Source organism: Scyliorhinus canicula, chromosome 10, assembly GCF_902713615.1.
Source record: "Scyliorhinus canicula chromosome 10, sScyCan1.1, whole genome shotgun sequence".
NCBI classification, from domain to species: Eukaryota; Metazoa; Chordata; class Chondrichthyes; order Carcharhiniformes; family Scyliorhinidae; genus Scyliorhinus; species Scyliorhinus canicula.
In genome coordinates this window covers 109,719,127-109,745,727 of record NC_052155.1, presented here as the reverse complement: position 1 = coordinate 109,745,727, position 26,601 = coordinate 109,719,127, and the positions used below count along the sequence as shown (strand labels likewise).

Sequence of the window (26,601 nt, the reverse complement as noted above, 5' to 3'; positions counted from 1 at the left end):
CTGATCTGACTAAAGAAGAGGGATTGGACCTCTGTTTTAAAGTTTTATAAAAAAGATGTGTTATAGGAAGTGTATGAAGCTTGGGCAATCTTTGATAGGTTTAGGAGAATGGAAGACTGTATCATGGATTTTGATGGATGTTGTTATAAGAGACTGTGGAGAGTTGAACATGGAATTCTGGAATTTATAATTGTGTTTTGACTGAATGGACTATTCTTGCATTTCCCACGTTGATCATCTTTGATACGAATGGGAGTTGAATTCCAAGGGGAAGAATCCTTTCTAGATGAAACGATGGTAGACTTAAAACATTTCTGGGAAACAGTTGTTCGCAGCCACTTCCTTGGCAAAACAAACAACGTCATGAAACAAAGGATAGAGGATTAAATGGTGACTCAACTTCGAAGTCAATGTAACATTAAATGTAAATTCCAATAAGGAGATGGGGTTAATAACAGGAGGTTGGAAAATGGTCATGACCCTAGCCAGTTTGAAAGTTGGGACAGAAAGCGGGCCTGGGACGTGACTTGCGTTTAAACCCCAAAAATGCGTGGGGCATGGTTAATAGGTGTTTCCGGTGTAATTTGTAGCAGCATTATATGATGAACTACTCACAGCGAAGGAACAGTGTTTTGAAATAATCCACAACCCATGAGGTGGCATATCTGAGACTGAAAATTATGATGGTGACTGCCATGATGGCATTATATTGGTTACCGAGTTTGAATTCAGTAAGAGCATATTAATAGTTGACTCTTTCAACTGTATAGTTGTTGCATAGTATTTGCACTTCTACAGTGTGTGGTGTGGACTGGCTTACCTGCTATCTGGGGTCTCTGAGACAAACAGGTAGAAGGTTGGAGTATGAAAGCAACACCTGCTTCAGGTTCTGAGATGACAACACATTAACATTCTCCAAACAGGTGCTCATCCCTTGTGCAATTGCAGGGATCTATCTGTTTATCAATAAGGTAAAGTCACCATAGTCCCAGATGACCATAGGCTCATTTCCCCTTTCAGGAGGAGAGCTGACAGGTGGTGGTTTAACCTGAGGATCACTACACCTTCGGCGAGGGGTAAGTTGAGAAGGCGGGCCTTCATGAATACTCGCAGAACCCGTCCTGCTGGCCTTGCTCTGCATCACAAACCAGCTGTCTAGACCACCGAGCTAAAGTGGCCCCTTTACTGATGTGGTTTCCAGCTAAATCCACCTATTAAGTCGCTCTGTGATGAATCAGACTTCAATGATGCTGGATATGAAGAATGAGTGAGCTATAGTGTTTGGAAAATTTGTGGATTTGAATTTTATTCTTACTTTTACTGTATCAGGCCATTATCGCTGCCATGACGCATGTTGATGTTAACTGCTAGGGTGTTCCAACTTGGAACACCAGTCTGGGGGGTATCCCAACTTGGAACACCAGTCTGGGGGGTATCCCAACTTGGAACACCAGTCTGGGGGGTATCCCAACTTGGAACACCAGTCTGGGGGGTATCCCAACTTGGAACACCAGTCTGGGGGGTATCCCAACTTGGAACACCAGTCTGGAGGGTATCCCAACTTGGAACACTAGTCCATGAGGGTGTATAATATTTTTGGTGTGGGGAGACCAGTGAGAATAAATAGCTGAGTTGTGTAATAATAATAAAGGACACAAACTGGACTACTCGATCCTGTTGCAATTAAGGTGTGCGAATTACAAAACAAATTATATCAATTTAGAGAATATACTCCTCGTTACAAAATGTATCTACGGTATCTGAACTTGACTTCCCCCGTTTCCCAAAAATCCAAATTGAATAACCAGCTATAGTTGCCACAGAGAGCCCTCGGGCGGAATTCTCCGTGCCCCACGTGGCGTGGGAGGGCCTCCCGACATTTTGTACGCCCCCCTGGCGCCCCCAGCGATTCTCCCCCCCACCCCCCCCGGCTCGGAATAATCGCCGCTCGCCGTTTTTCACAGCGAACGGCAATTCTCTGAGCCCGATGGGCCAAGCGGCCAGCCCTTCACACCTGTTTCACCACGGCAGCAACCACACCTGGTTGCTGCATTCGTGAAACGGGCGCCAGATGCCCGTTTGGGGCATCTAGGGGCCCGATTTGGACGGGAGCACCGCGACCAAAACGGACGCACTCTTTCCCCTCCGCCGCCCGACAAGATCAAGCCGCCAGGTCTTGCCGGGCGGCGGTGGAGAAAGACGGCACCGCGCATGCGCCGAGGTGTGTGTCTCTGTGCTGGTGGAGGGTGGGGTGACAGCCATGACGGATCAGTGGTGATATGCTCAGAAGGTATTCTCGGGCGGTACGGAGAGGGGAGACGGGAACCACCCGGATGGGCTGGTGGTCCTGTGGAAGAATGAACACCTGGTCAGAGGGAAGGGATGGGTCCGTCTGAGTGGCATTAACAACTCAATGTGTGACAGTCCATCTGAGTGGGGACTGGTGGTTCCTCGCCTTTGTGGTGTGCGCCGACTTCCGCATTGGTGACCGCTCTGTCCTCTGTCACCTCGTAACCTCCATGGCCCAGTTCTTTAAGGTGGTGAGATTCTGATGTCCAGCATGCCGCTGCCAGTCTGGGCCCTCTCGAAGGTTGTGGGACATTGTCCCGAGGGGACACAGAGGGCCTTGTTAGCCGCATGCATGGTTCAGTGGGGAGGGGAGGGGGGAGGGGGGTGCTGTGGTTCGCCCGGGGGAGGGGGGTGGAAGGTTTGGTGGGGGGGTGGGAAGGTTTCGGGGCGGTGCGACTCTTGTGTGCGGAGAGAGAAGGAAGCTAATGTTTTGAGTCTGGATGACTTTGAAGTCATCCAGGCTCGAAACGTTGGCTCTCTTATCCCTCACCACAGACGCTGTCAGACCTGCTGAGACTGTCCACTATTTTCTGTTTTAGTTTCAGATTCCAGCATCCACAGTAACTTGTTTTTATATAGGAATGACACTGTTACACCTATCGCGAACGTGTTAGGAGTGACACTGAATCAGCAATCTTATCTAAAAAGTGTTACACTTATTTAGAAAGTGTTAATCATATCTCCATAACTCTGGTTAGATCCTCATAATAAAAGAGGATCCAGCTCCAAAGGAAGAAACAGAAGTTTGGTTGGGCACTGAAACTAGACCTATGATGTGTTAGAGCTAAGTACCAAGATGAAACCTGCTTCAGTTGAGGAAATCCTGAGAGCAAATAAAACACTAAGAGAGCGATCTACCGGCTTTGTTGCACCAGGTGCAAAAACAAGCGGGCCAGATAGATCGCGGGCGAGGCTGAAATCAGGAACCATGCCAGGCGCCGATTGGTTTTCAATCTAACTGGCCCGTTCAACACCATAGAGGTAACAGCCAACATTCTAACACCGTGTTTTGAGTCTGGATGACTTTGAAGTCATCCAGGCTCGAAACGTTGGCTCTCTTATCCCTCACCACGGACGCTGTCAGACCTGACAGCCATGGTCATGGACTCGTGTTATCCCTGTGACCAGAGGGTGTGTTGACCAGGGAGGGAACAAGCGCACGGTCCAATTAGTATTTCCAGGGGATGTCTAGCATCCGGCGTCCGTTCCCCAGGTGCGCCTGCTGCATCTGGGGGTGTGTGCAGGCTGTGTTGGATGCTGCCATGAGGGACAGCAGGGGATGTAAGAGTGGGGAGGCCAGGGAGCCCATGGGTCCAGGGTTAGTCTCTCACCCTCTCCAATTCCTTACAGATATCACATTATGGATGATAATGTGGACCCCATGGAAGCTGTGCTTGTGGTGCTGCTGGCAAACCAGGCAGCCAGATACTAGAGAAGATGATAGCAGCATTGATTGAGGCTCAGGGCGGTGACCCATGTCCACACCCTGAGGATCTGGCCACCCATCAGGCCAGGTAGTGACCCAGAGGAGGAGGTCGGCGATGGCCCAAGGACTACAGGCGTCACTGGTTTTTTGAGCTGATGCCGGCCAGCATGTGCCGCAGGAGGCTCTGCCTCAACAAAGTAATGGTGCGGCACCTGTGCCATGTCTTTGCTTAGCCTGGTACCACGTGCAGGAGGAGGCTACCCATTCCCGGTGGCCACCAAGGTCACCGCAGTACTAAACCTCTATGCCTCAGGAACATTCCAGGGCTCAAGTAAGAACTTGTGCAGCATTTCCCGGCCAACAGTCCACAAGTGCATCTGTAAAGTTATGGATGCCGTGTTTGCCCGGGCAGCTGACTACAATAAACTTTGACCTGGACCAAGCCCAACTAGTTGCCCGGGTACCAGGATCCTCCGTCATCGAAAGGATGCCCCAGGTCCGGGGATAATAAATACTACTAGACCTATTGAAAATTCCCAATCTTTATTTCCGAATTCCAGCATCCACAGCATTTCTTTTTGTGCAGTGAGAACATATTGTTTGATATTAAATATTGGGCCAGATTTTCCACCTCCCCTGTAGTATGTTTCTCAGTGGCAGATTGAATGCATGGCATGGGTTAGCCATCAGTGCGACTAACGATCCTGCTGGAGACAACACCCAGTAAAATCACCCCCCCCACCCCAATTGTCTTGTGATTTTTTTATGCCCATTAAGACAAATGGAAATTTGGCTTCACATCTGACCCAAAGGGTGGTACCTCCAGCGAAACCAGTACAGTTCTGGAGTTCAAAGGACCACTAATATGATTTTCTTGAAATATTTCCCTCTCCGAGATGAGCAAGGGCTCACTCTAAATCGAGGGAGGTTGTGTTGCAGAATAAATTGGGCCTATATTTTCTGGAGTGTAAAAGAAAAGCAACTCATTGAAACATACAATATTCTGAAGGGGCTTGATAGTGTAGACATGTAGTGGCATTAGAGGCAGTTCAGGAGGTTCACTTGGTAAATTCTTGAGATTAGGGGTTGTCAAATGAAGAGAGATTGAACAGTTTAGGCCTATATTCTCTAGAGTTTAGAAGAATGAGGGAAGATCAAAGTGAGGTATACAAGATGATAAAAGCTATAAATAAAGTTAGATGTGGAGCAGATGCTTCCTCTTGTGGGGCATTCCAGAACGAGAGGTCATAGTCTTAGGACAAGAGGTAACAAGTTTAAAACTGAGTTGAGGAGAAACTACTTCTCCTAAAGGGTTGTGAATCTGTACAATTCGCTATCCCAGAGTGCAGTGGATGCTGGAACAGTGAGTAAATGTAATAATAATCATCTTTTAGTGTCACAAGTAGGCTTACATTAACACTGCAATGAAGTTACTGTGAAAATCCCCTAGTCACCATACTCCGGTGCCTGTTCGGGTCCACTGAGGGAGAATTCAGAATGTCCAATTCACCTAATGAGCACGTCTTTTGGGACTTGTGGGAGGAAACTGGAGAAAATCCACACAGACACGGGGAGAATGTCCAGACTCCGCACAGACAGTGACCCAAGCTAGAAATGGAACCCGGGTCCCTGGTGTGTGAAGCAACAGTGCTAACCACTGTGCTACCATGGACAGATTTTTAATTGGTAATGGTTGAAAAGTTGTGGAGAATGGGAAGGACGGTGGAGTTAAGGCCAGGATGAGATCAGCCAAGGGTGGCATGGTGGCGCAGTGGTTAGCACTGCTGCCTACGGCGCTGAGGACCTGGGTTTGATCCTGGCCCTGGGTCACTGGCTGTGAAGTGTTTGCACGTTCTTCCTGTGTCTGCATGGATTTCACCCCCACAACCTAAAGATGTGCACGGTAGGTAGATTGGCCAGGCTAAATTGCCCCTTAATTACAAAAAAATAAGTGGGTACTCTAAATTTATTTTTTAAAAAGGATGAGATCAGCCATGATTGAATGGTAGAGCAGACTCAATGGGCCAAAAGCCTAATTCTGCTCCTATATCTTATGAACATGGAGAAGTTTGGTAATGGAATTGAAAACATGGGGTGCAGCCTCCGAATAGAATAAGGGCCTGATAAAAGTCTGAGGTAAAGAGCAATTACTTCAAAGGGTTGCAAATCTTTAGAACCCTCCACTGCAGAGGGTTGTAGATGCTCCATCATTTAATACCCTTAAGGCTGGGATAGACAGATTTTTGGTCTTTGGGAATCAGTTGGGAAAGTGGAGTTGAGGTAAAAATTAGCCATGATCTTATAGAAAGGCTGAGTAGGCTAGGTGGGCCATATGGTCTATTTCTGCCCTATTTCTGTGTTCTTATGAACAGCTTTCAATATGTATAAACCAATATGATACTGCAAAAAGGAAACAGTTTAACTTGCCCAGCACAAGAATGAACTCTAAGGATGCAAACTGCCAAGTTACTGCGAAAATCTACAGCTACCTACAAAGTTTTCAAGAAGTTTAATTTTTACAATGTCTAAATATTTGCACTTGCTCATAACAACTTTATGGATAAATATTTTTCAATGATCTTTAATATTTTGAGTTGCTGATTAACAATGACATCAAATTCAATAGCAATGGCTCATTTATCTTATTATGCGATTGTCACAGTGAAATATTTTTGTTTTAAACTGACTATTCACAAGTTTGCAAATTAAATATGCTATTTAGATTTTCACAAGTTTGCAATTAAATATACTATTTAAGGGAATATATTCCATGTGTAATCATGAGCTGTAATTGAAATATTCATGACTCTATTAGTTTTTCATCAAAAAGCTTCCAAATTTTTCATTTCCGAGACATCGAAAGTTAATTTGAGTAACAAAATGAATTTTAAAATATATTCATTACACACAAGTACTTCATCTTGTCCTCTGGCAATTTGGAGTTCTGTAGCCCATCTGTAACCCATACCTAGCATCACTGATAATCTTGCAATTGGTTAATATTAAGTAATGAAGAGGGATTCTTAATTAATGTAATGTATTGCAGTGCCATCATGTATTTTCCAAAGGATTATATACAAAGAACTGGGAGGGAGGGAAGCGAGAAAGAAATGTAATCAATCTGTCTAAGGACATAATCAATTATCTGCAGCTAAGTAATAGCTGTAAATATATCATTAAGTCATTAATAATCTTTGACTAAATTGAAAACCGACAGGCCTATTCCTCTGCCATGCAAAATCATTACATTTTCATGTCTGCATTGTAATAAAATGTGCTTTCTTTAGTACACACCAAGATCTGAGTGCAATGAAGAGATCTTAATCTTCTTACTGCACCCACTGTTCGATGTTAAAATAAACATCCTTTTATGCTGGTTTGGTTTCCTTCTTATTATAGATTTTGCAAAGAGTCATGAAGTTGTTTATAAATTGTGCATGCTAATTCATATAATTAATAAAATAATTTGTTTGGTCTGTCAGTTACATTGTGAAAAATTCAGAATTGTTTGCGTGAAGATTCCCTGGACTTCATCCACACTAAAATGATAGGACCTCTAGACACATCAATCTTCTCTCTCTCTCTCTCTCCAACAAAACATTATGGAGCTGGTCTTACATTACATTTGCTAATCCGTCAAATAACTTGCAGTGAGCAAAAATAGCTCCATGATTTATTTGGAATAATTCAGTAAATTATTTGTACATTATACGAATTCATCTGAAAATGAGGTGTGTATGTATATATGAAATAATTTGGTATCGAACTGAAAAGGTTATAATATAAGAATGTGTTTCTGGTAGTGCCTCACCAATTGAGAACAACCATTTCTATTTGTTTCCAGGCCAAGTACAAAAAAATCTACGTAATAACAGAAATAATTTTCTTACTGGTGAGGAGCACAATAATTAATAAGCTTAGTAATATGTCACTGGGTGTCACATCTCATGAATTTCTATATTTGGTACACGTACTGAAGCCTGCTGGAAATTTTCATAAATCCTGGGAGGACTCCACAGTATTAGGTTCTGAGTGGATCTGAGCATTAAAAAAAAAAATTCTTTGCCCTATTATAACTGAGTTTGTAAGACATAGCAAAAGAACAACCAGAAAGTGAGACATGTATAGGGCAGAATCTTCCCATAATTTATCGTGTTGGGTTCAGCAAGAATATCAGTGTGTAGCTCTCCAGTTGCACAGCCAGGTTTTCTACCCAGATCTCTCTCGCCGTACACAAGAGTCAAGGGACATTGTTCTGCCGTCACTGGCAGGGCCTGATAAAGCTGGCAATGCTGTCTCTACCATCTTTAAAAGGTACCCTAATCAGCATTTGGGATAAAATACCATGGACACGGGGGGGGGGGGGGGGGGGGGGTTGCACACAAGCATCAGGGTGACGCCACTGCACATGCACACATATCCTTGGAGGTAGAGAGATGAAGCTGACCTGTGCATGGATCAGAGTAAATGTTAGATCTATTGTCCTTGACACAGCCTGCGATTGGGAGCTGGTATTTAGCAGTTTAAGACAAAATTGGAAAGGGGGGGAATATGACGAAGATATATTTAGCCGGAACAAAAGGGAAAAAAAATCTTTCAATGCTTTCAATAAATGACAGATAGCTTCTTGCAATTGGCTTGGTTGAAGTTTGAAACCGTAGAGAACAATTGGAAACCAAAGGTATTTTCTGATGTCTTAAACCTCTGCATAGCAGTCACTTGTGCTGGAGCTGTGAAATCTAAACTCGCGAGGTTTTAAAAGGAGGTGGGTCGTTTGGAAGGAACCCTTAAAGGATAAGCGAAGCTGGAACACTGAAGAAAAGTGTATTCCAGAGAACAGTGGTGTACCTTTGGTTTGTTTCCGGAGAAAAAGTGAATGAACCTTCACCTTCAGGATTTTGTAAGATAATTGGAGCGAAAGTACAAGTAGAGCAGAGTTCATAGCAAACATCTTTATAAGCTGTACCATTAAGTTAGTGGTGCTTGTTTTGTTTAATTTCTCTTTGTTTAAAAACATGAAGCCTTGTGGCGTAGTTCTATCAGTTGTTTGCTCGGTGTTTAGACTTTTTTTTTTCTTTAAATGTTTATGGTCTAAACAGGCTTGTGAGAACCTGATCTTCTCCCCTTTCTTTCTTTTATAACAATTGGATCAGTAAGGTTAGTTTTACAGAGTCAAACTATACTTGGCTATTAGATTTGTTCCCACTTCACAGGCTTCAGTGGAACAGGCAGAAAATCCCATAATGTTTCGCTTGGCATTATTGGACAATATCAATAGTATTTAAAAAGCCCACCTCAGAATTATCTCATGTATACAAAATATATATTGTTTTAACCAACGATTTGAAAAGCTCAAACTCCATTTTTATACATTTAGCTTGACAGCGTTGAGCTATATGGTAAGTGGCTCCTTGGTCAAAAGAACTGAATCAAGCTCCACAACTTGCTCAGCTGGTAAGTCTGCTTTCGGTTGAACTAACTGCAGGAGGAACAACTCAGAATTTTCAAGTCTATTATGATACCTTGTGACAAAATATATTGGTCATCAGGGATCAGACAATACATTTTTAAAATAAAAAATGGTTAAGTTGAAAAACATGTAATTTTCTATTAATATACCTGCTTCCTCATCATATCAGTAGCCTGCATTATGTAACGTGGAGGTAGCCCATGACATCTTGCAAGAACAATTGCCTGTTCTAGAGTGACACTTAGTGTACATCTGGAAGAAAAAAAAGATATTAAATCAAAGGATATTCCTTTGGGATTGGATACATTTTTCTGAAAAGTTGGAAATCTTAAATTGTCAACAAAATTTAAAGCTACCCTGCAGATTTTAAAATATATTAAGCAATTTAGTTTCCCCAGCTTTGATCATTTTTCTAGCTACTCTGCTGAAATTAATGTAATTGTATCCATCTTCAACTTATTAGGATTTCTAAAAAGCTGACCTGAAAATTCACTGCTACACACATGCCAGAGAGTTTGATGAACAAAGACTATGGTGCACAGTTTGCCGTGGGAATAACAGGTAAGCTTCAAAATTCACCGTTATTTACGGATAAATAGGATAGCAACCTCCAGTGGCTGCTCATGCACAATTATTTGTAGAAAGTACTTGTCTGAGATGCCCTGCTCCTTCAGTAGATGAACAATAACAGTATCTCCACCCAAAGACTCAGCAGATATACGGAGTGTGTGATTAATGTAAAAAATGTTATATATTGTGCCAGTAGTGTTACTTAAAAACTCTGGTTTAAAATATACAGACATTATGCAGCTAAAGCTGAAATTAAAGGGTAGTAAATGGTGTGGTAATCATTCCAACCATTTACTTGGTTACAGAAAAGGGCTAACAGAATTGTATTTTGATTGCTGGAGATCCCTGGAGTTTGGATAATTTGTGTTACGTAGTCCTAACAAAGCAGGTCATGGGACATCTTAGTGGAATACAGATGATATAATTAATTGGACGAGCCAGGTCTGTCTGTAATTTTACAATTTGCTACAGGATTTGTGTTTGACAAGACAGAAGTGTACTGGATCTACTCGTGAAAGGGTCTCTTTCTAAAAGTATTTACACAGGTAAACAAGTAACCTGTTCAGTTATCTTCGTTTAAAATGGCATTTGAACTGCATTGGGTTGCTTAATTAAAATTAATAGCAGGTGTAGAAAATGTCAAGTTTTTCCTTTTACTTAAGAACTGTTTAACTGATCACTGTAAAGCTATGTTGTTGATGTCAATGTGGTTAATTCTGTGTTTAAAAGTTTTAACATATGATACCTATTGGTCAGAGTTATCACTTATGTCATGAAGTATCATTTCCTCACAGTTTTACAAAATAGAAAAAATGTTTGGGGCTCTCTGTTATCCTCCTAATTGAGTTCTAGTCTCCTACAATAAAGGTATGACATTGGACACTTAGCCACAAAATATGCATTAAATGAAAACGGGAAGAGCCAGAAATTTTGGCTCATAGCATTGGAGCTGTCATTGAGTCTGTGGCCAGTGTCAGGGCTGAAACCATAAAAGGTACCCTCATACCAAATCTCCATCACCCCACTATCTCCTCTGATTTACAAGCTACATATGGTGTAATTACGCACCTCTTGGTTTCCCCTCCCACTTGTGCCTTTTTCCTTCCACATACTCGACCAGCAAATTGGTCAGACAGTGAAGGAAGAGCAAGAGGTAGGAGGCCAGAAAGAGTGATGAAGAAGAAACATCAGCACTTGGGCTCAGTTTTACAGCTTCCAGTACATATACCAATATTAGAGCAGTTTTGTTCAACCCCACGCCTGCAGACCAGTTGCGGCTCCCCATGCCTCCCTATCCTGCCAGGTGGAGCCACTATTCAAATTGCCGTTAAGATGGGTTAAGTGGAATTGTGTATTAAATGGAGTGGGCCGACGCCGGAGTGGTTCATGCCACTCCCTCCCACCGGGTACGGGAGAATCCCGCCCGTTAACAGAAAGCAACTTGAACGTAGAGAAGGCTTGAAGTCACTGGGCGCAATTCAACCAGTTTCCCGCCGGCTTTTTGGGTAAGGTCCAGACTGGTATTCATTCACAAAGGGCACGATTTAACCAAAACATTTCTAAAGTATGATAGCGAGTGGAAACTGCTGCATGCTTCCCAATCTAGGCATGGCAAGGCTATCACTGCTATAAAAAGTTAATGGGTACACTGAACGAGGCCAACCCCCTGCTAACTAGGGGGAGCAGCACGTAAACCGATCCTGCACCATTAACCCCACACAGCTTGCAGCCATGCCACCGAGAAGACCAGCCCCACAAGTTGGCAATGCCAACCTGGGCAGATTACTGAACACGGTAGAGGCCAAACAGGATGCCACGGAACAAGAGGACTGGCACCCAGTGCCGCAAGAAGATCAATGACCTCCACCGGGTCGCATGGGTGAGTTGGTATCGGAACCGTGACCTTCACCACTTTCTCCCTGCCCTCCAACCCAAGATAAATGACACGTGCGGCTGTGTCCCCACAGGAGACATTTGTCCACAAGAGGCGGGAGAGGCCCCAGATGGGCAGCAGAGTGCCCCGTACGAGGAATGGGCCCTGGGAGTCGCGGGGGATGGTCAAGGACAGATCAGTAACCAATGTACGAGTTGGCGTACGGCAAAAAGGAGGTTCCACCAGCCCTCACCGAGGTGGCCTGTCACACAAGAGCTGTGAATGCCATACAGACTGACTCACCTCTCATTGACCACGTATTCATTCTCCTGCAGTATCTCCATCCTACTGCACCTGCCCATGCGAGGTGGTTCTCTTTTACCCCCCCCCACCACACCTCCCATGCGAACACCTCAGAGGAGAGCTCCAAGGAGACCATCGTTGAAGCATCACAACTGTCATCCTCACCTTCCACCAGTGCAGAGACATACACCTTGGTGGGCAACAGTAGTGGTGATGTGACCATCAATTCACACGACACGTGGTTAGAAGTGAACAGTGGTTTTAATATTCTTACAACAGAGCCTGCCTGTGACGAGATGAACTCCAGATGAACTGGCAGGCAGGCTCTCAGCATCAATCTTTATACATCCGGTTAAGGGGAGGAGCCATGGGCGGAGCCAAGGGTGGAGCCCAGTACAAGCTCCTCATCTCCCCCTATGGGTAGAGCCACGCAACTACACGTGATCCAATACAATATACAGGCTCAACACATGTTCTACAATACAGTGTGGATTATTAGTATTTATAATTCACCACATTAACCCCCTGTAAAAAAATGAAGTCCGGCGGGGGTGATGGTTTACAGATTGAGTCTGTCCGGTGGTCGAGTTGTCCGTTGTGATCGGCGGAGCACCGGGGTTGCAGCCCCTTCTGGTGGCTGGATGATCACGGTCGGTTGGGGTACGATGGCGGACTCCGGGGATGATTCTGTCCGAGCTTCATATGCGTCTGGTTCGACTGGGGAGTGGGCGGGCTGGAAGCTTGCGAGTGCGCGGAACATGTATAGCGAACTGGTAGGCGCGGGGGCTTGGGGCGCAGCGAGTTGGGTGGGATGTAGTGTGAGGGGTACCTTGGCGGTGGTAGTGGTGGGATTAGATCCTGCAGGCGCTAGGTCCCGGAGGGATACAGTGTCCTGTCGGCTGTCAGGGTACTCTATGAAGGCGTATTGGGGGTTCGAGTGTAGTAGAAGCATTTTTTCTACGAGTGGGTCAGTTTTGTGTGCCCTGACGTCCTTCCGGAGGAGTATTGGGTCCGGTGTCTTCAACCATGCCGGGAGCGAAGCCCCCGTGGTAGTGCCCCTGGAAAAAGTAAAGAGCCGCTGGTAAGGGGTCTGGTTGGTGGCGGTACATAAGAGGGACCTAATAGCGTGGAGCGCATCTGGGAGGACTTCCTGCTAATGGGAGATCGGAAGATTCCTGGACCGGAGGGTCAGTAGGACGGTCTTCCAGACCGTCGCATTCTCCCTCTCCACCTGCCCGTTCCCCCTGGGGTTATAGCTGGTAGTCCTGCTCGAGGTGATGCCCTTGCCGAGCAGGTACTGACGCAGCTCGTCGCTCAGAAAGGACGAACCCCGGTTGCTGTGTACATAGCTGGGGAACCCAAACAGGGTGAAGATACTATGCAGGGCCCTGATGACTGTGTGGGAGGTCATATCGGGGCACGGGATAGGAAAAGGGAATCGGGAGAACCCGTCGATGACATTCAGGAAGTACACATTCCGGTTAGTCGAGGGGAGTGGCCCTTTGAAATCGATAGCGAGGCGTTCAAAGGGCCTAGAAGCCTTGACCAGGTGGGCCCTGTCTGGTCTGTAGAAGTGCGGTTTGCACTCCGTGCAGATCGGGCAATCCCTGGTGACGGCTTTTACCTCCTCAGTGGAGAAAGGCAGATTTCGGGTTTCGACGTAGTGGGTGAGCCGGGTGACCCCGGGTGGCAGAGGTCATTGTGGATGGCTTTTAAGCGGTCGCTCTGCGTGCTGGTGCACGTGCCGCGGGATAGGGCATCTGGGGGCTTGTTGAGCTTCGCCGGTCGATACATAATATCGTATTTGTAGGTGGAGAGCTCGATCCTCCACCTCAGAATTTTATCATTTTTAATTTTGCCCCTTTGCGAGTTGTCAAACATGAAGGCAACCGATCTTTGGTCGGTGATGAGGGTGAACCTCCTACCTGCGAGGTAGTGCCTCCAGTGACGTATAGCCTCCACGATGGCTTTTGCTTCTTTATCAACTGAGGAGTGTCGAAGTTCCAAAGCGGAGAGGGTTCAGGAGAAAAATGCGACTGGTCTCCCTGCCTGATTTAATGTGCCTGCAAGAGCTACCTCTGAGGCATCGCTCTCAACCTGAAAGGGGACGGATTCATCCACCGCCCGCCTGGCTGCTTTGGCGATGTCCTCCTTGATGCAGTTGAAGGCCTGGCGAGCCTCAGCCGACAGGGGGAAAAGTGTGGCCTTAAATAGTGGCCGGGCTTTAATCCAGATACAAGTCTCTCACTCGTCCCACTTCCCGTAATCCCATCCACCTCCCCAGCCTTAAACCTGTGGTTCCCGCGCAGTGACGTCAACAACTCCAACTTAAAATGCCTCACCAGCTGATTCCACACCCTGACCATCGACTGCACCACCAGGCTCCCTGTATACTTCCCCAGAGTGAATGGCAGAGGAGTCGTTGCCATGGCCCTCCGGCTCGATCCCTTACAGGACCCCCCCTCCACCTTGACCCTCCCCCCCCCCCCCCCCCCCCCCACCTCCTCCACAGTCGCTGCCCAATAGGAGTGCAGCCGATACGGCACCTTGCCCACCCATATAAACACCTCTGCACTTTCCTCAAGCTGAGCCTCACCTCCAGCCAATGCGGCGCATGATCCAAAATTATGATTCCTGCATGTGAATGCTCCAGCCTTGTCTTTTGCACAATGTGCTGGACTCCTCCATAATTGAGGATTGGGATATTTGTGGAGCCTCCATAGTATCATAGAATCCCTACAGTGCAGAAATGACCATTCAGCCCAGAGAGTCTGCACTGACCCTCAAGCACCCTGCATAGGCCCATATCCCCACTCTATCCCCATAACCACACCTAACCTTTGGACAAAGGAGCAATTTAGCATGGCCAATCCACCTAACCTTCATATCATTTGACTGGGAGGAAATCAGAGCACCCAGAGGAAACCACGCGGACACTGAAATAAAATGTACAAACTCCACACGGTCATGTCAGAATTAAACCCGTGTCCCTGGTGCTGTGAGGCAGTGGTACTGTGCCAACTCCAGCAAATTGCTTAATCGTCCACCATCATTCAGAGCTGGATGGCGCAGGACTACAGAACTTAAAACTGATCCATTTGTTGTGGGATTGCTTAGCTCTGTCTATCACTTGCTGCTTATGTTTGGCATGCAAGTAGTCCTGTGTTAATGCCTCATTTTTCAGTGTGCCTAGTGCTATTCCTGGCATGCCTTCCTGCACTCCACCTTGAACTAGAATTGATTGCCTGGCTTGTAAGTGTGGGGGATATGCCAGACCATGAGGTTACATATTGTGGTTGAGTACAATTCTGCTGCTGATAGCCCACAGCGCCCCCTGGATTCCCAATCTTCAGTTGTTAAATCTGTTCTGAATCTATCCCATTTAGCACAATGATAGTGCCATACAACAGCATTGAGGGCATCCTCAATGTGAAGATGGAACTTCACCTCCACAGGGGCTGCACAGTGGTCATTCCTACCAATACTGTCATGGACCGATGCATCTGTGCAGGCATGTTGGTGAGGATGAGGTCTCGTATGTTTTTCCCTCTTTGGTTCTCTCACCACCTGCCACAAACCCAGTCTAGGGGGCTTTGTCAGTTGTAGTGATGGCCATTGAAGTCCCCTACCCAGAATGGTTTGCTAGACCATTTCAAAGGGCATTTAAGAGACAACCATATTGCTGTGGATCTGGAGTCACATGTCGGCCAGACCAGACAAGGTGGCAGATTTCCTTCCCTAACGGACATTTAATAAACCAGCTGGATTTATTTTTACAACAATCAAATGTTTTCATGGTCATCATTAGACTTTTAATTGCAGATATTTATTGGATTCCATTTCCACCATCTGCCGTGGGAGATTTGAACCCGGGTCCCCAGGGAATTATCCTGTGTGTTTGGATGACCAGTCCAGTGACAATGCCACTGCCTCCCCTATGACATATTGCCATAAAACACTCAATTTACCATTTGTAAGCATATAATCTTTATTAGTGTCACAAGTAGGCTTGCATACATTAGCACTGCAATGAAGTTACTGTGAAAGGCCCCTAGTTACCACACTCCAGTGTCTGTTTGGGTACATAGAGGGAGAATTCAGAACGTCCAAATTACCTAACAGCACGTCTTTTGGGACTTGTGGGAGGGAACCGGAGCAGCCGGAGGAAACACACGGAGAACATGCAGACTTCGCACAGACAGTGACCCAAACCGGACATCGAACCTGGTGCCCTGGCGCTGTGAAGCAACAGTGCTACAATGCCACCCATAAAACCTAGACCAGGGAAGTTGTTCCGCAAGGGGCTATATCAAGGTAAATGCATAGCCAAACGCACAGACTGCAGACTTGTCCCTACATATTGTTAAGGTAACTCTCCAGCCCTAATGGGGAGAACCTAGCCGGAGAGAATCCAGCTAAACTAGGCCAAAGCGCATCTCATGTCAGGAGTCCGGTGCATGTCTACTGAAGATTTTAAAGATTCAGGACTAAAGCCAAGCAAAATGCTTAAATATTAGGACAGAACTGTACACAATCAGGTCGAAGGGCGAGGCACATCTATAGAGGCTGCTCAAAATGAGGTACCTCAGTCAATACAAGTGATTGAGCCACACCCCTCAGTATGTATATGTGATGATTTTTCAAGTCTCTATCAATCTGGTACTGTGTGCAGAACAGTACGCTCTGTCTTTTTATTTGCTGGGTTGACTGGGGGCCAATATTTAAATAAATTGACCGTGGTCAACTTTAATATCCAGATTCACAACAATATTTGACAATCGTGACACAAAGGGCTATTCAGATACAAAAGACTTCTATTTAGCATCAAGCCTGCATCTGTGTTGTTCCAACGTGCCATAGATCAATTTCTAAGCAGACTAGTACAGTTCTACTTAGACAATATCCTAGATTCTGGAAAGAATGAAAAATATGCTCAAAATTTAGATGCTACACTCCAGAGACTTGAGGATTAAGAACTATTAATACAGAAGGATAAATGTGAATTCTTTAAACTTCCTATTGAATACCTGGGGAATGTCATAGATGAAAAGGAGTTGCTATTCTCAAACCTTTACACAATTTATTGTGTGAAAGCAGGAAATGGGTGGATCAGTGCAAGAAGGCCTTCATACAAGCTAAGGAGGCACTACTAAAGTCAAGTTCTGGCACACTTTGATGCAACTAGCTTGCAAGGTGGGAGTAGTGGTTTCCATCATAATGCCCAATGGTGAAGAGGAACCAATAGCGTTTGTATCAAGATCCTTGAACAAGGCAGAAATGAACTTTGCACAGAAAGACAAGGAAACTGCGCATCATTTTCAGAATCCAGTGTTTCTGGATTGAAACATACTTTACTAATAGATCATTGACCACTGGCAATAATACTGAAGCTACACACCAGTATTCTATCTCCAGCAGCAAGCCTAATGCAGAGATGGGCTTTGCTTTTGTCAGCACATACACAATAAAATATTGTCAATCAAATCTCCATGGGAACAATGAGTTTCTCTCTAGATTACCTTTTTGCCTAACGAATGAATAGTGGTAATATTTTCAATTTTGAAGAAATTATTAATTTGTCCCGTGGTTACAGGAATGTTAGAAATGCACCAAAAATAATCGACTACTGTCAGAAGTTATGGATGTGGTACTTCATGGCAAGACCATGGGGGCAAACCCAGAGTTGAAGCCACATGTTATCCAAAGACTCAAACTATCTGTACAGGCTGGTTGGCTCCTCTGGGAAATGAGGATCATCATTCTACCCTTGTTAAGGGAATGTGGCCTAAACAAACTTCATGAAGGTCATTGTAGGGCAGCACAGTGGCGCAGTGGTTAACACTGTTGCCTCACAGCACCGAGGTTCCAGGTTCGAATCCGGCCCTGGGTCACTGTCCGTGTGGAGTTTGCATATTCTCCCCGTGTTTGCTTGGGTTTCGCCCCCACAACCCAAAGATGTCCACTGTAGGTGGATTGGTGACAATAAATTTCCTTACTTTGAAAAAATGAATTGGGTACTCTAAATTTATTTAAAAAAAATTAATTTTCCATTAAAAAGTCTATGTTCTCTAAGAGAACAATATAAAGACTGGGTGAGATTTTTGCAAGATTGGATTACCCTGAACAGCTTGTTGGTGACAATGGGCCATAGTTTATTTTGCAAGTATTCACATTATCTAAAGGAGAACAGAATCCAACATATCCACTCCTTATTCTGCCTCAAATGGGCTTGCTGAAAGGTTTGTTCAGACAGTGAAGCATCAATCGAAGGTAACAAGTAAGCAAGGATCATTGTCAATGACTAAGCTAATTCCTGATGAGAGACAGGAATACAACACATTCCACCATTCAAGTTCTCCGGCATTACTCATGGTAAAACGACAGTTAGGCTCAGCAATTGATTTGTTGAAGCCACCGAAGACCAGAGAAATTTTGAGAGGACGCAGCAGCAAAGTCAGGTTTTATTATTTGAGAGCAGGGCTAAATGCAGTGTTGTTCATAAATGTCAGGAAGTATTGGCAAGGAGGCAAGTGATTGAGCCACACCCCTCAATACGTATATGTGATGATTTTTCAAGTCTCTATCAATCTGGTTAAGTGGACACCTGCCCACACAGACCAGACCAGTTCGCTAAGCTGTTTAAATGCAGGATGACATTTGTGTGGCTAAGACACAAGAGAGCCTACACCAAACTGTGTGCCAAGTGAAGACCTAGACGTTCCTGAGAACCTGACAGTGAACAACTGTGGAAGACCGTAGCCCAATTGAGGACACTTCAACACCAGTCAACCTGCAAATATGACGTTGACTCCAGTTGAGAATAGGAGAAACACCAGAGATTGCAGTCATCATGAAAAAGCAGACGCCTGAGGTTCGCCAACACTGCAAAGAAATCTACGTCCTCCGAAATGTCTAACTTGACTGTGCTAATTGTTCACATTGTAAATTTTGATTTCCCTCTTGTTTTCATTGCAAGAACCTTGAATGTTAAGGGTGGGGGGGGGGGGGGGAGAGAGAGAGAGAGAGAGAGGAAACTGTATATTAATGTTTGTTCCTAGTTGGAACAAGGTCGCTACACTCCGAGCATGTGGTGTACCAATGTCATTGGCTATTTGCGCATGTAAACAGGAAATCTATCTTTGCAGCCTGTTGAGTAAACACCTTTCCAATAAAGCTCTTGTGGGTTCGTGGTCTGCAAGCCTATCCTTGAAAAAATGCCACAGGAGCGGAGCATTCTACAAGGAGCTGCTCCTCCAATCACAGGCCATTCCTTTCCTACATTTCTGTGGGAGTGAAACTGTGATTGGAGGAGCAGCAACACTGGTGGTGGCCGTGAGTGTGCTCCGTAAAAAGAGGGTTCAGGGCGAGTTGGTGGGGGGGGGGGGGGGGGGGGGGGAGGGGGGGGGGGGGACTCACTGCTGCTCTGCATATTTCTTGTGGACTGTGCACACAGATCCTAAATCCCCTATACAGAGGACATCACACTATATTTCCTAAAACCCAAGTTCCAGTGCAGAATCCCAAGAATCCGGTGTACTAAATAGCTAGCACAGTTCATTCACTTCACTACTGACCACAAAGTCCTGGCCATTAATATTTCCAAAGGTTTGGACAAACTGTGAAATGAAGAAACTCAGCAATATCATAACATGTGAATTTGAATCTGAACTTCATACTAGTAGTGCAGCAATATAAAGCAGGCACCAATATTCATGCTTTAAAAAAGCAATACGTTTGCTGAAGAATTTAAATAGGGTTTCTATTGAACTTGTGTTGAAGTAATGGTGGTTGAGTACTGGAAGCCTCCTGAGGAAATTCAACCTCAAACTGAAAACTAGTGTCAAATAAATGTCAGGAGGACAGCATCGATACGTTGGTCCAAATAGCTTGTTGCTGTTCTCTCTATAAGGATGCAGGTAAGAAGAAAATCATTGATATAATAACAGGCAATGAAATTGAGAACATTTTGGACAGCTAAGGGAAACACTGGCACATAACTTCAGTAGTTGTCGTTAAATGCCTAATGGATTTGATCATTTAAAAATTAATGTTATTGAGCTCTCATTTTTTGACACACTGGCAAAAAAAGTTAAATAAAATCATCGTTTCTCCCGATCAAAAGATTCCAATAACCATGTTCATAAAAATAAGATTTGTAGCCTAAAATATGACCATGGTTCAACCTTCAGTCCCACACTCTGAAAAAACATTCTCTACGCCCAGACACATTGCTTCCTCTCCCTAACTTCAGAGGCAGCCTGAAACCAAACTCCTTTCACCGAGCATTCAATCATTTATGCCAATAATTCAGATGGTGGCACAAGAGGTAATATCACCTGGACTAGCAATCTGAGGGTGATGTCCAAGGGATCTGGGTTCGAATCCCACCATGGCAGATGGTGAATTTTGAATTTCTGACACCATTGTCAATTGTGTAACAATTCATCTGGTTCACTGATGTCCTTCAGGGGAAGGAAATGTAACTTCTTGTGACTCTGAACAAGGACAATTAGGGACGGGCAATAAACGCAAACCTAGCCCATGAATAAAAACAATGCTCAGTATCTCCAAGTTATTTAATCACATTCCATAAGTCGCCCAATCCAAATAAAACTCAGTCGATTTTGGTACAAAAGCTAATTCTATATTTTGATTGTTAATTACATTTGCTTAATAATTAAATTAATGCTTCACTCTTTGGAACAAATACAATTGTACTTAATTGGAAACTGAAAGTTGAGCTCCCTGCAGGCTTAACACAAGCAATGATGGAGAGTGGAGTATATTTCCCAGAAAATGTAATTTGATAAGCAATCTGCCAAAGAAAGGGGATGAAATCAATCCAAACACTTGTCAGAGGTACATAAGAAGATCATCCCACCTTCACTGAGTACAGTCATTTGGACTTGGTGTTGTTGAATTCATTTCAATGTTGGAATTTAGTTCAGGTTCATAAATATGTTAATGTTTTTCATCCATTCTTTGTAATGAGAGAAAGTTCTGCCTGAGGTAGCAGCATTTCACCCAATACTTTAAAGAATTAGTTACCTATTATTGTTGGGGGAGGGAGGCAGACGTGGGCGTTTAGTATTCTTGTTGGGGGTAGGTTACTTTTGTTGGGAGTTATAAGGTTGGTTGTGGGTTTCTTGTGTTTTTTTATATATCATAGAATTTACTGTGCAGAAGGAGGCCATTCGGCTCATTGAGTCTGCACCAGTCCTTGGAAAGAGCACCCCACTGAAGCCCACCCCATCCCCGTAACCTAGTAACCCCATCTCACCTTTTTTTTGACACTGTGGACAATTAATCATGGCCAATCCACCTAACCTGCACATCTTTGGACTGTGAGAGGAAACCAGAGCACCCGGAGGAAACACACGCAGACACGGGGAGAATGTGCAGACTCCACACAGGCAGTGACCCAAGCCGGGAATCGAACTGGGACCCTGGAGCTGTGAAGCAACTGTGCTACCATGCTGCCCTAAAAAGCATCTGCTTTACATTCGCGCAACAGATGATGTCTTAAAGTGTTTTCCAGATGATGGCTGCAAGGATTTTCTAAATTGTTGCAACAAAGGAAACGTGACAGCCAAACACCAAAGGGGCCACCTGGATTTGAACCAGAAACCTCATGATCTGCAGTCAAATATTCTACCACTGAGCTATACCACCATACTTGAAGAAGCTTTTTTTGGTATCAAGCGTTTGTTTTTCTGCTAGTTTCCTTTCTTAGTTCATCTTAGCTCTTCTGATTTTATTATTAGTAGCCTTTTGCTGAACCTTAAAGTTCTCCCAATCCTCCAGCTTACCACTAGCTATTGTATGGTGTGCCTTAGTTTTCGCCTTTATGGTTTCCTTGACTTCCTTGTTTGGCCATGGAACGTTTTTCTCCCTTTTATAATTCCTCTTCCCCTCAGGCATATGCTTTATTTATTTATTTTTCCAATTGAGGGTCAATTTAGCATTGCCAATCCACCTACCCTGCCCATCTTTGGGTTGTGGGGCTGAAACCCACGCAGACAGGGGGAGAATGTGCAAACTCCACACAGATGGTGAACTGGTGCTGGTATCGAACCGGGTCCTCAGTGCCGTGAGGCACATTGTGCCACCCTATTTGTACAGTGCAATATGTATGAACTGCCATTTGGGCTGTTTGTGGTGTCTGTTATCAATGAAAAATGTTATTAAAATATTTTTGACCCATTATTATAGTCATACACAGTACAGAAGAGGCCCTTCGGTCCATCGAGTCTGCACCAACAAACTAAACTAAATCTGCACTAATCCCACTTGCCAGCATTTGGGCCATAGCCTTGAATGAAAGTAATAACATTTCAAGTGCCCATTCACATACTTTTTTTGAAGGTTGAGGTTTCACCTCTACTACCCGCTAATACGATCACAGACCAGACCCCAACAGTGTCTAGGATACTGCAGCAAAACCCCAATATTTAGTTTATTTTAAGCCTGTATGGAAAGAATGATTTGCTCCAGGAGTGAATGCACGGAAAGAAAATTAGGCTTTGGTATTTCTAAAACAAAACTTGATTATAACTAAAATATTAAACTTTTTAACTTCACACACGAAAAAGAACAGCTTACCCCTTAACACTGCTCCATCTCCCATTAAACAACAATAAAATAAACTTACAGCTCTCAATCCAGCTTAAACCAGCATTGCATGAAGTAATACTTGCATTACAAAACAGATTCTGGCTCTACTTATAACCCCTTCAGACTCTGGCTGAATATCTTCAAATGGCTGCTTCAACTTGGTTGTTTCAGCCTCTTCCTTGCTTTGCTTTGAACCTTCCTACTGGGAAAGAAAACAGTTTTTTCTTGTGGTCAAAACAAGCAAGAGTTGCCAGATCAGAGGCAGACTTCACTTCCACAAGCCCTTCTCCAAAACCTATCTTTCTCCAGAGCTTTTCCAAAACACTCTGCCTCAATGCGGCAACATCCTAGTGAATCTCCTTTGCAACCTCTCCAGTGTAATCACATCCTTCCTAGAGTGTGGTGACCAGAATTACACACAGTATGCCAGCTGTGGCCTAATCAAAGTTTTGCACAGCTCCAACATAACTTCTCCCCCCTCTTAGAGTTTATGCTAGGACTGATAAAGGTTCCATATGCCTTAACTACCCTATTAACCTGTCCTACTACCTTCAGGGACTCTGTGGACAAGCACCCAAGATCCCTCTGAACTTCCTCGTACACTCCCTTGTCTTGTTACTCCTTCCAAAGTGCAGCACCTTTCAATTTGCAGTGTTAAATTCCATCTGACCTATCTGCCTATATCTTCTTGCAACCCAAGACCACAAACTCGCTTATCATATTTCTGCCCCCCCCCCTCCCTAATATCCTCATCTATATTATCATTTACTATATCTATCACTTTGAATAAGGGATCGAGCACTGACCCCTGTGATATGCCACTGGACGTTATGTATTTTGATGTATCATTTAGTTTGTTTGCTGCTGAGTTCAAATGGCCATTTGGGTTACTGAAGTTTCTTCATAGGATATGTACAGTCGACTGAGGACAAAATCATGACCCACAATATTCTTAAATGCATGTGATCAATCTAAATATTCTGGCTCCTAAGGAGATGAAGGGAGATTTGAAAGAAAATACTCCAGTCTCAGTCGCAGAACTATGAACTTGCCACAGGGTTAAACAAGAAACCTGAACAAATAATGGTAGCAATTTTGTTATCAGTGCTGGGGAAAGACTCCTACATCTTGCTTTGCACCTGACACCACAATGAGGAGCAGAAACGCCAGTCTTCTGAAATTTTGGAGGCCTTGAAGACCCACTTTAAGCTGTCTACGAATGTTACTTATGAACACTACCATGTTCAGCACCGAAGGTCAGAAAGCAGGGAGAATATTGATGAAGTATGTGATTGCATTGAAGCATCCAGAAGAATAATCTGATTAGAGATATAATTGTTTTAGTATCAGATCCTGCCAAGAAAGCACATCTAGACACAAAACTTGCTCTAAGAAAGCTCCGAGGTGATCATTAATCAGCTGATGGGGCGTAATAGAACTGATGAGGCTTTGCAATGTGCTGAGTCAGTTCAGGCCTTCTTAGCATAACAGAATGGAGAAAAGGAAGAACTATTTACCAGCAGAAAGATCAAGGCCAGAGTACTGAATGTAAGTACTGCAGATGGCACCAAACACAAGAAAAATGTCCAGCATGGGGAAAGCAGTGCCCTAATTACAAGAAGCTGAATTACTTTGCACGCAAGTGTTTTGCTGGAAACAGCAGGGTAGCATGGTGGTTAGCATAAATGCTTCACAGCTCCAGGGTCCCAGGTTCGATTCCCGGCTGGGTCACTGTCTGTGCGGAGTCTGCACGTCCTCCCCGTGTGTGCGTGGGTTTCCTCCGGGTGCTCCGGTTTCCTCCCACAGTCCAAAGATGTGCGGGTTAGGTGGATTGGCCATGCTAAATTGCCCGTAGTGTCCTAATAAATGTAAGGTTAAGGGGGGGTTGTTGGGTTACGGGTATAGGGTGGATACGTGGGTTTGTGTAGGGTGATCATGGCTCGGCACAACATTGAGGGCCGAAGGGCCTGTTCTGTGCTGTACTGTTCTATGTTCTAAAAGAAAGCCAATAAATGTGGTTGCCGATGATTCTGACTAATCACTCTACACCAAGGACCGGTTGGCACCATCAAGTCTCCAGGAAAGAAATGGTTTGTGATTATTGGATTGATGACTGCATCAATTTAATATGCAATGTCAGATAGACACTGGTGCTCCATGCACCATCATGACATTTGCAGACGAATGCGACGTTGTTTAAGATTGGGTCCTGAAAATAAAGCTGTCAAATATAAAGTTGATGCTATATAATAGAACAATGTTCACCCCAAGAGGACAAACTAAACTGAGAGCCCAATGCAACGGAAAATAAAGGTCTACAGTTCCAGATAGTAACCACTCAGCAAAATCCACTCATCTCAGTTCAAACATGTCAAAAGCCTGGACGAGTAACACGCAATGTACCAGAAGATGTTGCACAGTTTAATGCAGCATGACGGGCATTGACTGCTGAACAAGTCCTAAAAAATTAAGATGATTTTACAGTACTTTGCCTTCCTGGTGAATGTCATCTTGAAGCAGATGAGTATTAAACCAACTTGGCATCATCCGAGCATTCCAGCTGTCCTCCAATCCAGCCTGAAGGACAAGATAGGGGAATTCGAAGATGGGAATAATCAAGAAAGTAAACACTTCTATCGACTGGATTAGCAGCATGGTAGCAGCAAAAAACCTGGAAAGCTGAGCGTGCATTGATTCAAAGGACCTCAGTAAAACTTTGAAGAGAGTTCTCACTACACCATGTAATCATCGAAGGTGTCATGGGAATGTCACTTTAAGAAATGTTTGTCTTCTCAAGTGGCTGCAGTGATGTCAGTGTGTGGGTGGGGCTGGACTGTGGCTCTGATTTTTACTTTCATTTTGAGCTGGAAGCTGTTCTTGGCTGAGTTTTAGTTTTGTTTTCAGTTGGGGAGCTGCATTCAAACACAGGAAGTGTATTTTGGTCTCTCTCTCTGCTGCTAAAGAATGTCTCCAGATCATTTGATGATTTCAAAGTAATACCTGTTTCTGTAAGGAATGCAAACCTATTGTCTTTGTTAAAAAGGGTCTTTGACTTATGGATGTTGTTAGGAAAGTTACTAAGAGTTACCTATAGACTACTGTATCTTTGGGGGGGGGGGAGGGGGTATCAGTGTTGGTAGTTGATAAGGTGTTTCCTTTGTTTGTAAAATGTTAACTAGATTCATAGAATAAACATTGTTTTGTTACTTTATATCTCTGTTGCAGCATACCTGCAAAGTGGTCCCATGTGCTCCTCATAATTATAATCTATTAAAAGTTATGGGCCAGGTGAACTCCATGATATACTTTGGTGTTCTCTAAACCCTGGCCATAATAAAGGCATTTTGCAGCAACCTGTCAAACAATCTGTTGGAACTATAAACTTTGATATCTGAGTATCATGCAAAGAGAAAAGGTAAGGAGGTGTCTGGACTCTAGATTCATTAAAGTGTTGCTGTAATAACCTAAGATGGCGAATTGCCGAAGCCTGCGCAAACACTCTACTCATGCTACAGGTCAGGTGACGCTTCACCAGCAGGGATGTACTCACTGATACATAACATTTATACAAACCCACTTAAGCATTATCTCTATACCATATAAACACAAAGAGAAATTGGTGGGGGGGTTTTTCAGAAACCTCCTAAGACAGTTTATTGTTATGATTGCAAATTATTCCCTGAACCTAGTACGGGGAAATAATCATTTGTCGACAGATAGTGATCATGAAACTTAAGGTTGTGTGCATTTTGTTCAAAGATTTTAATTATCTGGAAGAATTGATTCTTCAGTGTTATTGGCTGAGTTTGAAAAGCAGCATTCTTACTGGAGGAAATTGCTGAAACATACTTTTGCCACGTCAAACTGCTATTTTCCTTGCGACTTGATTTAAGAGGATACGATGAGTCATCAGTGCCAAGTCGAAGAGGTATCTTTTTAGCCTACCTTGAATATCTGAGTGAATTTGATAACTTTTCAAACGTTCTTTGAGGAGTT

General features: G+C 44.2%; 1 protein-coding gene across 1 annotated transcript in view; it reads right to left on the bottom strand.

Moving 5' to 3' along the window:
• prex2 (phosphatidylinositol-3,4,5-trisphosphate-dependent Rac exchange factor 2) overlaps positions 1–26,601 on the bottom strand; it is a 624,716-nt gene that overhangs the window by 20,303 nt on the left and 577,812 nt on the right. Inside the window, exon 31 of the mRNA XM_038808469.1 lies at positions 9,395–9,497. Coding sequence (XP_038664397.1) covers positions 9,395–9,497 — 103 coding nt within the window. The remainder of the gene's footprint in view (positions 1–9,394; positions 9,498–26,601) is intronic.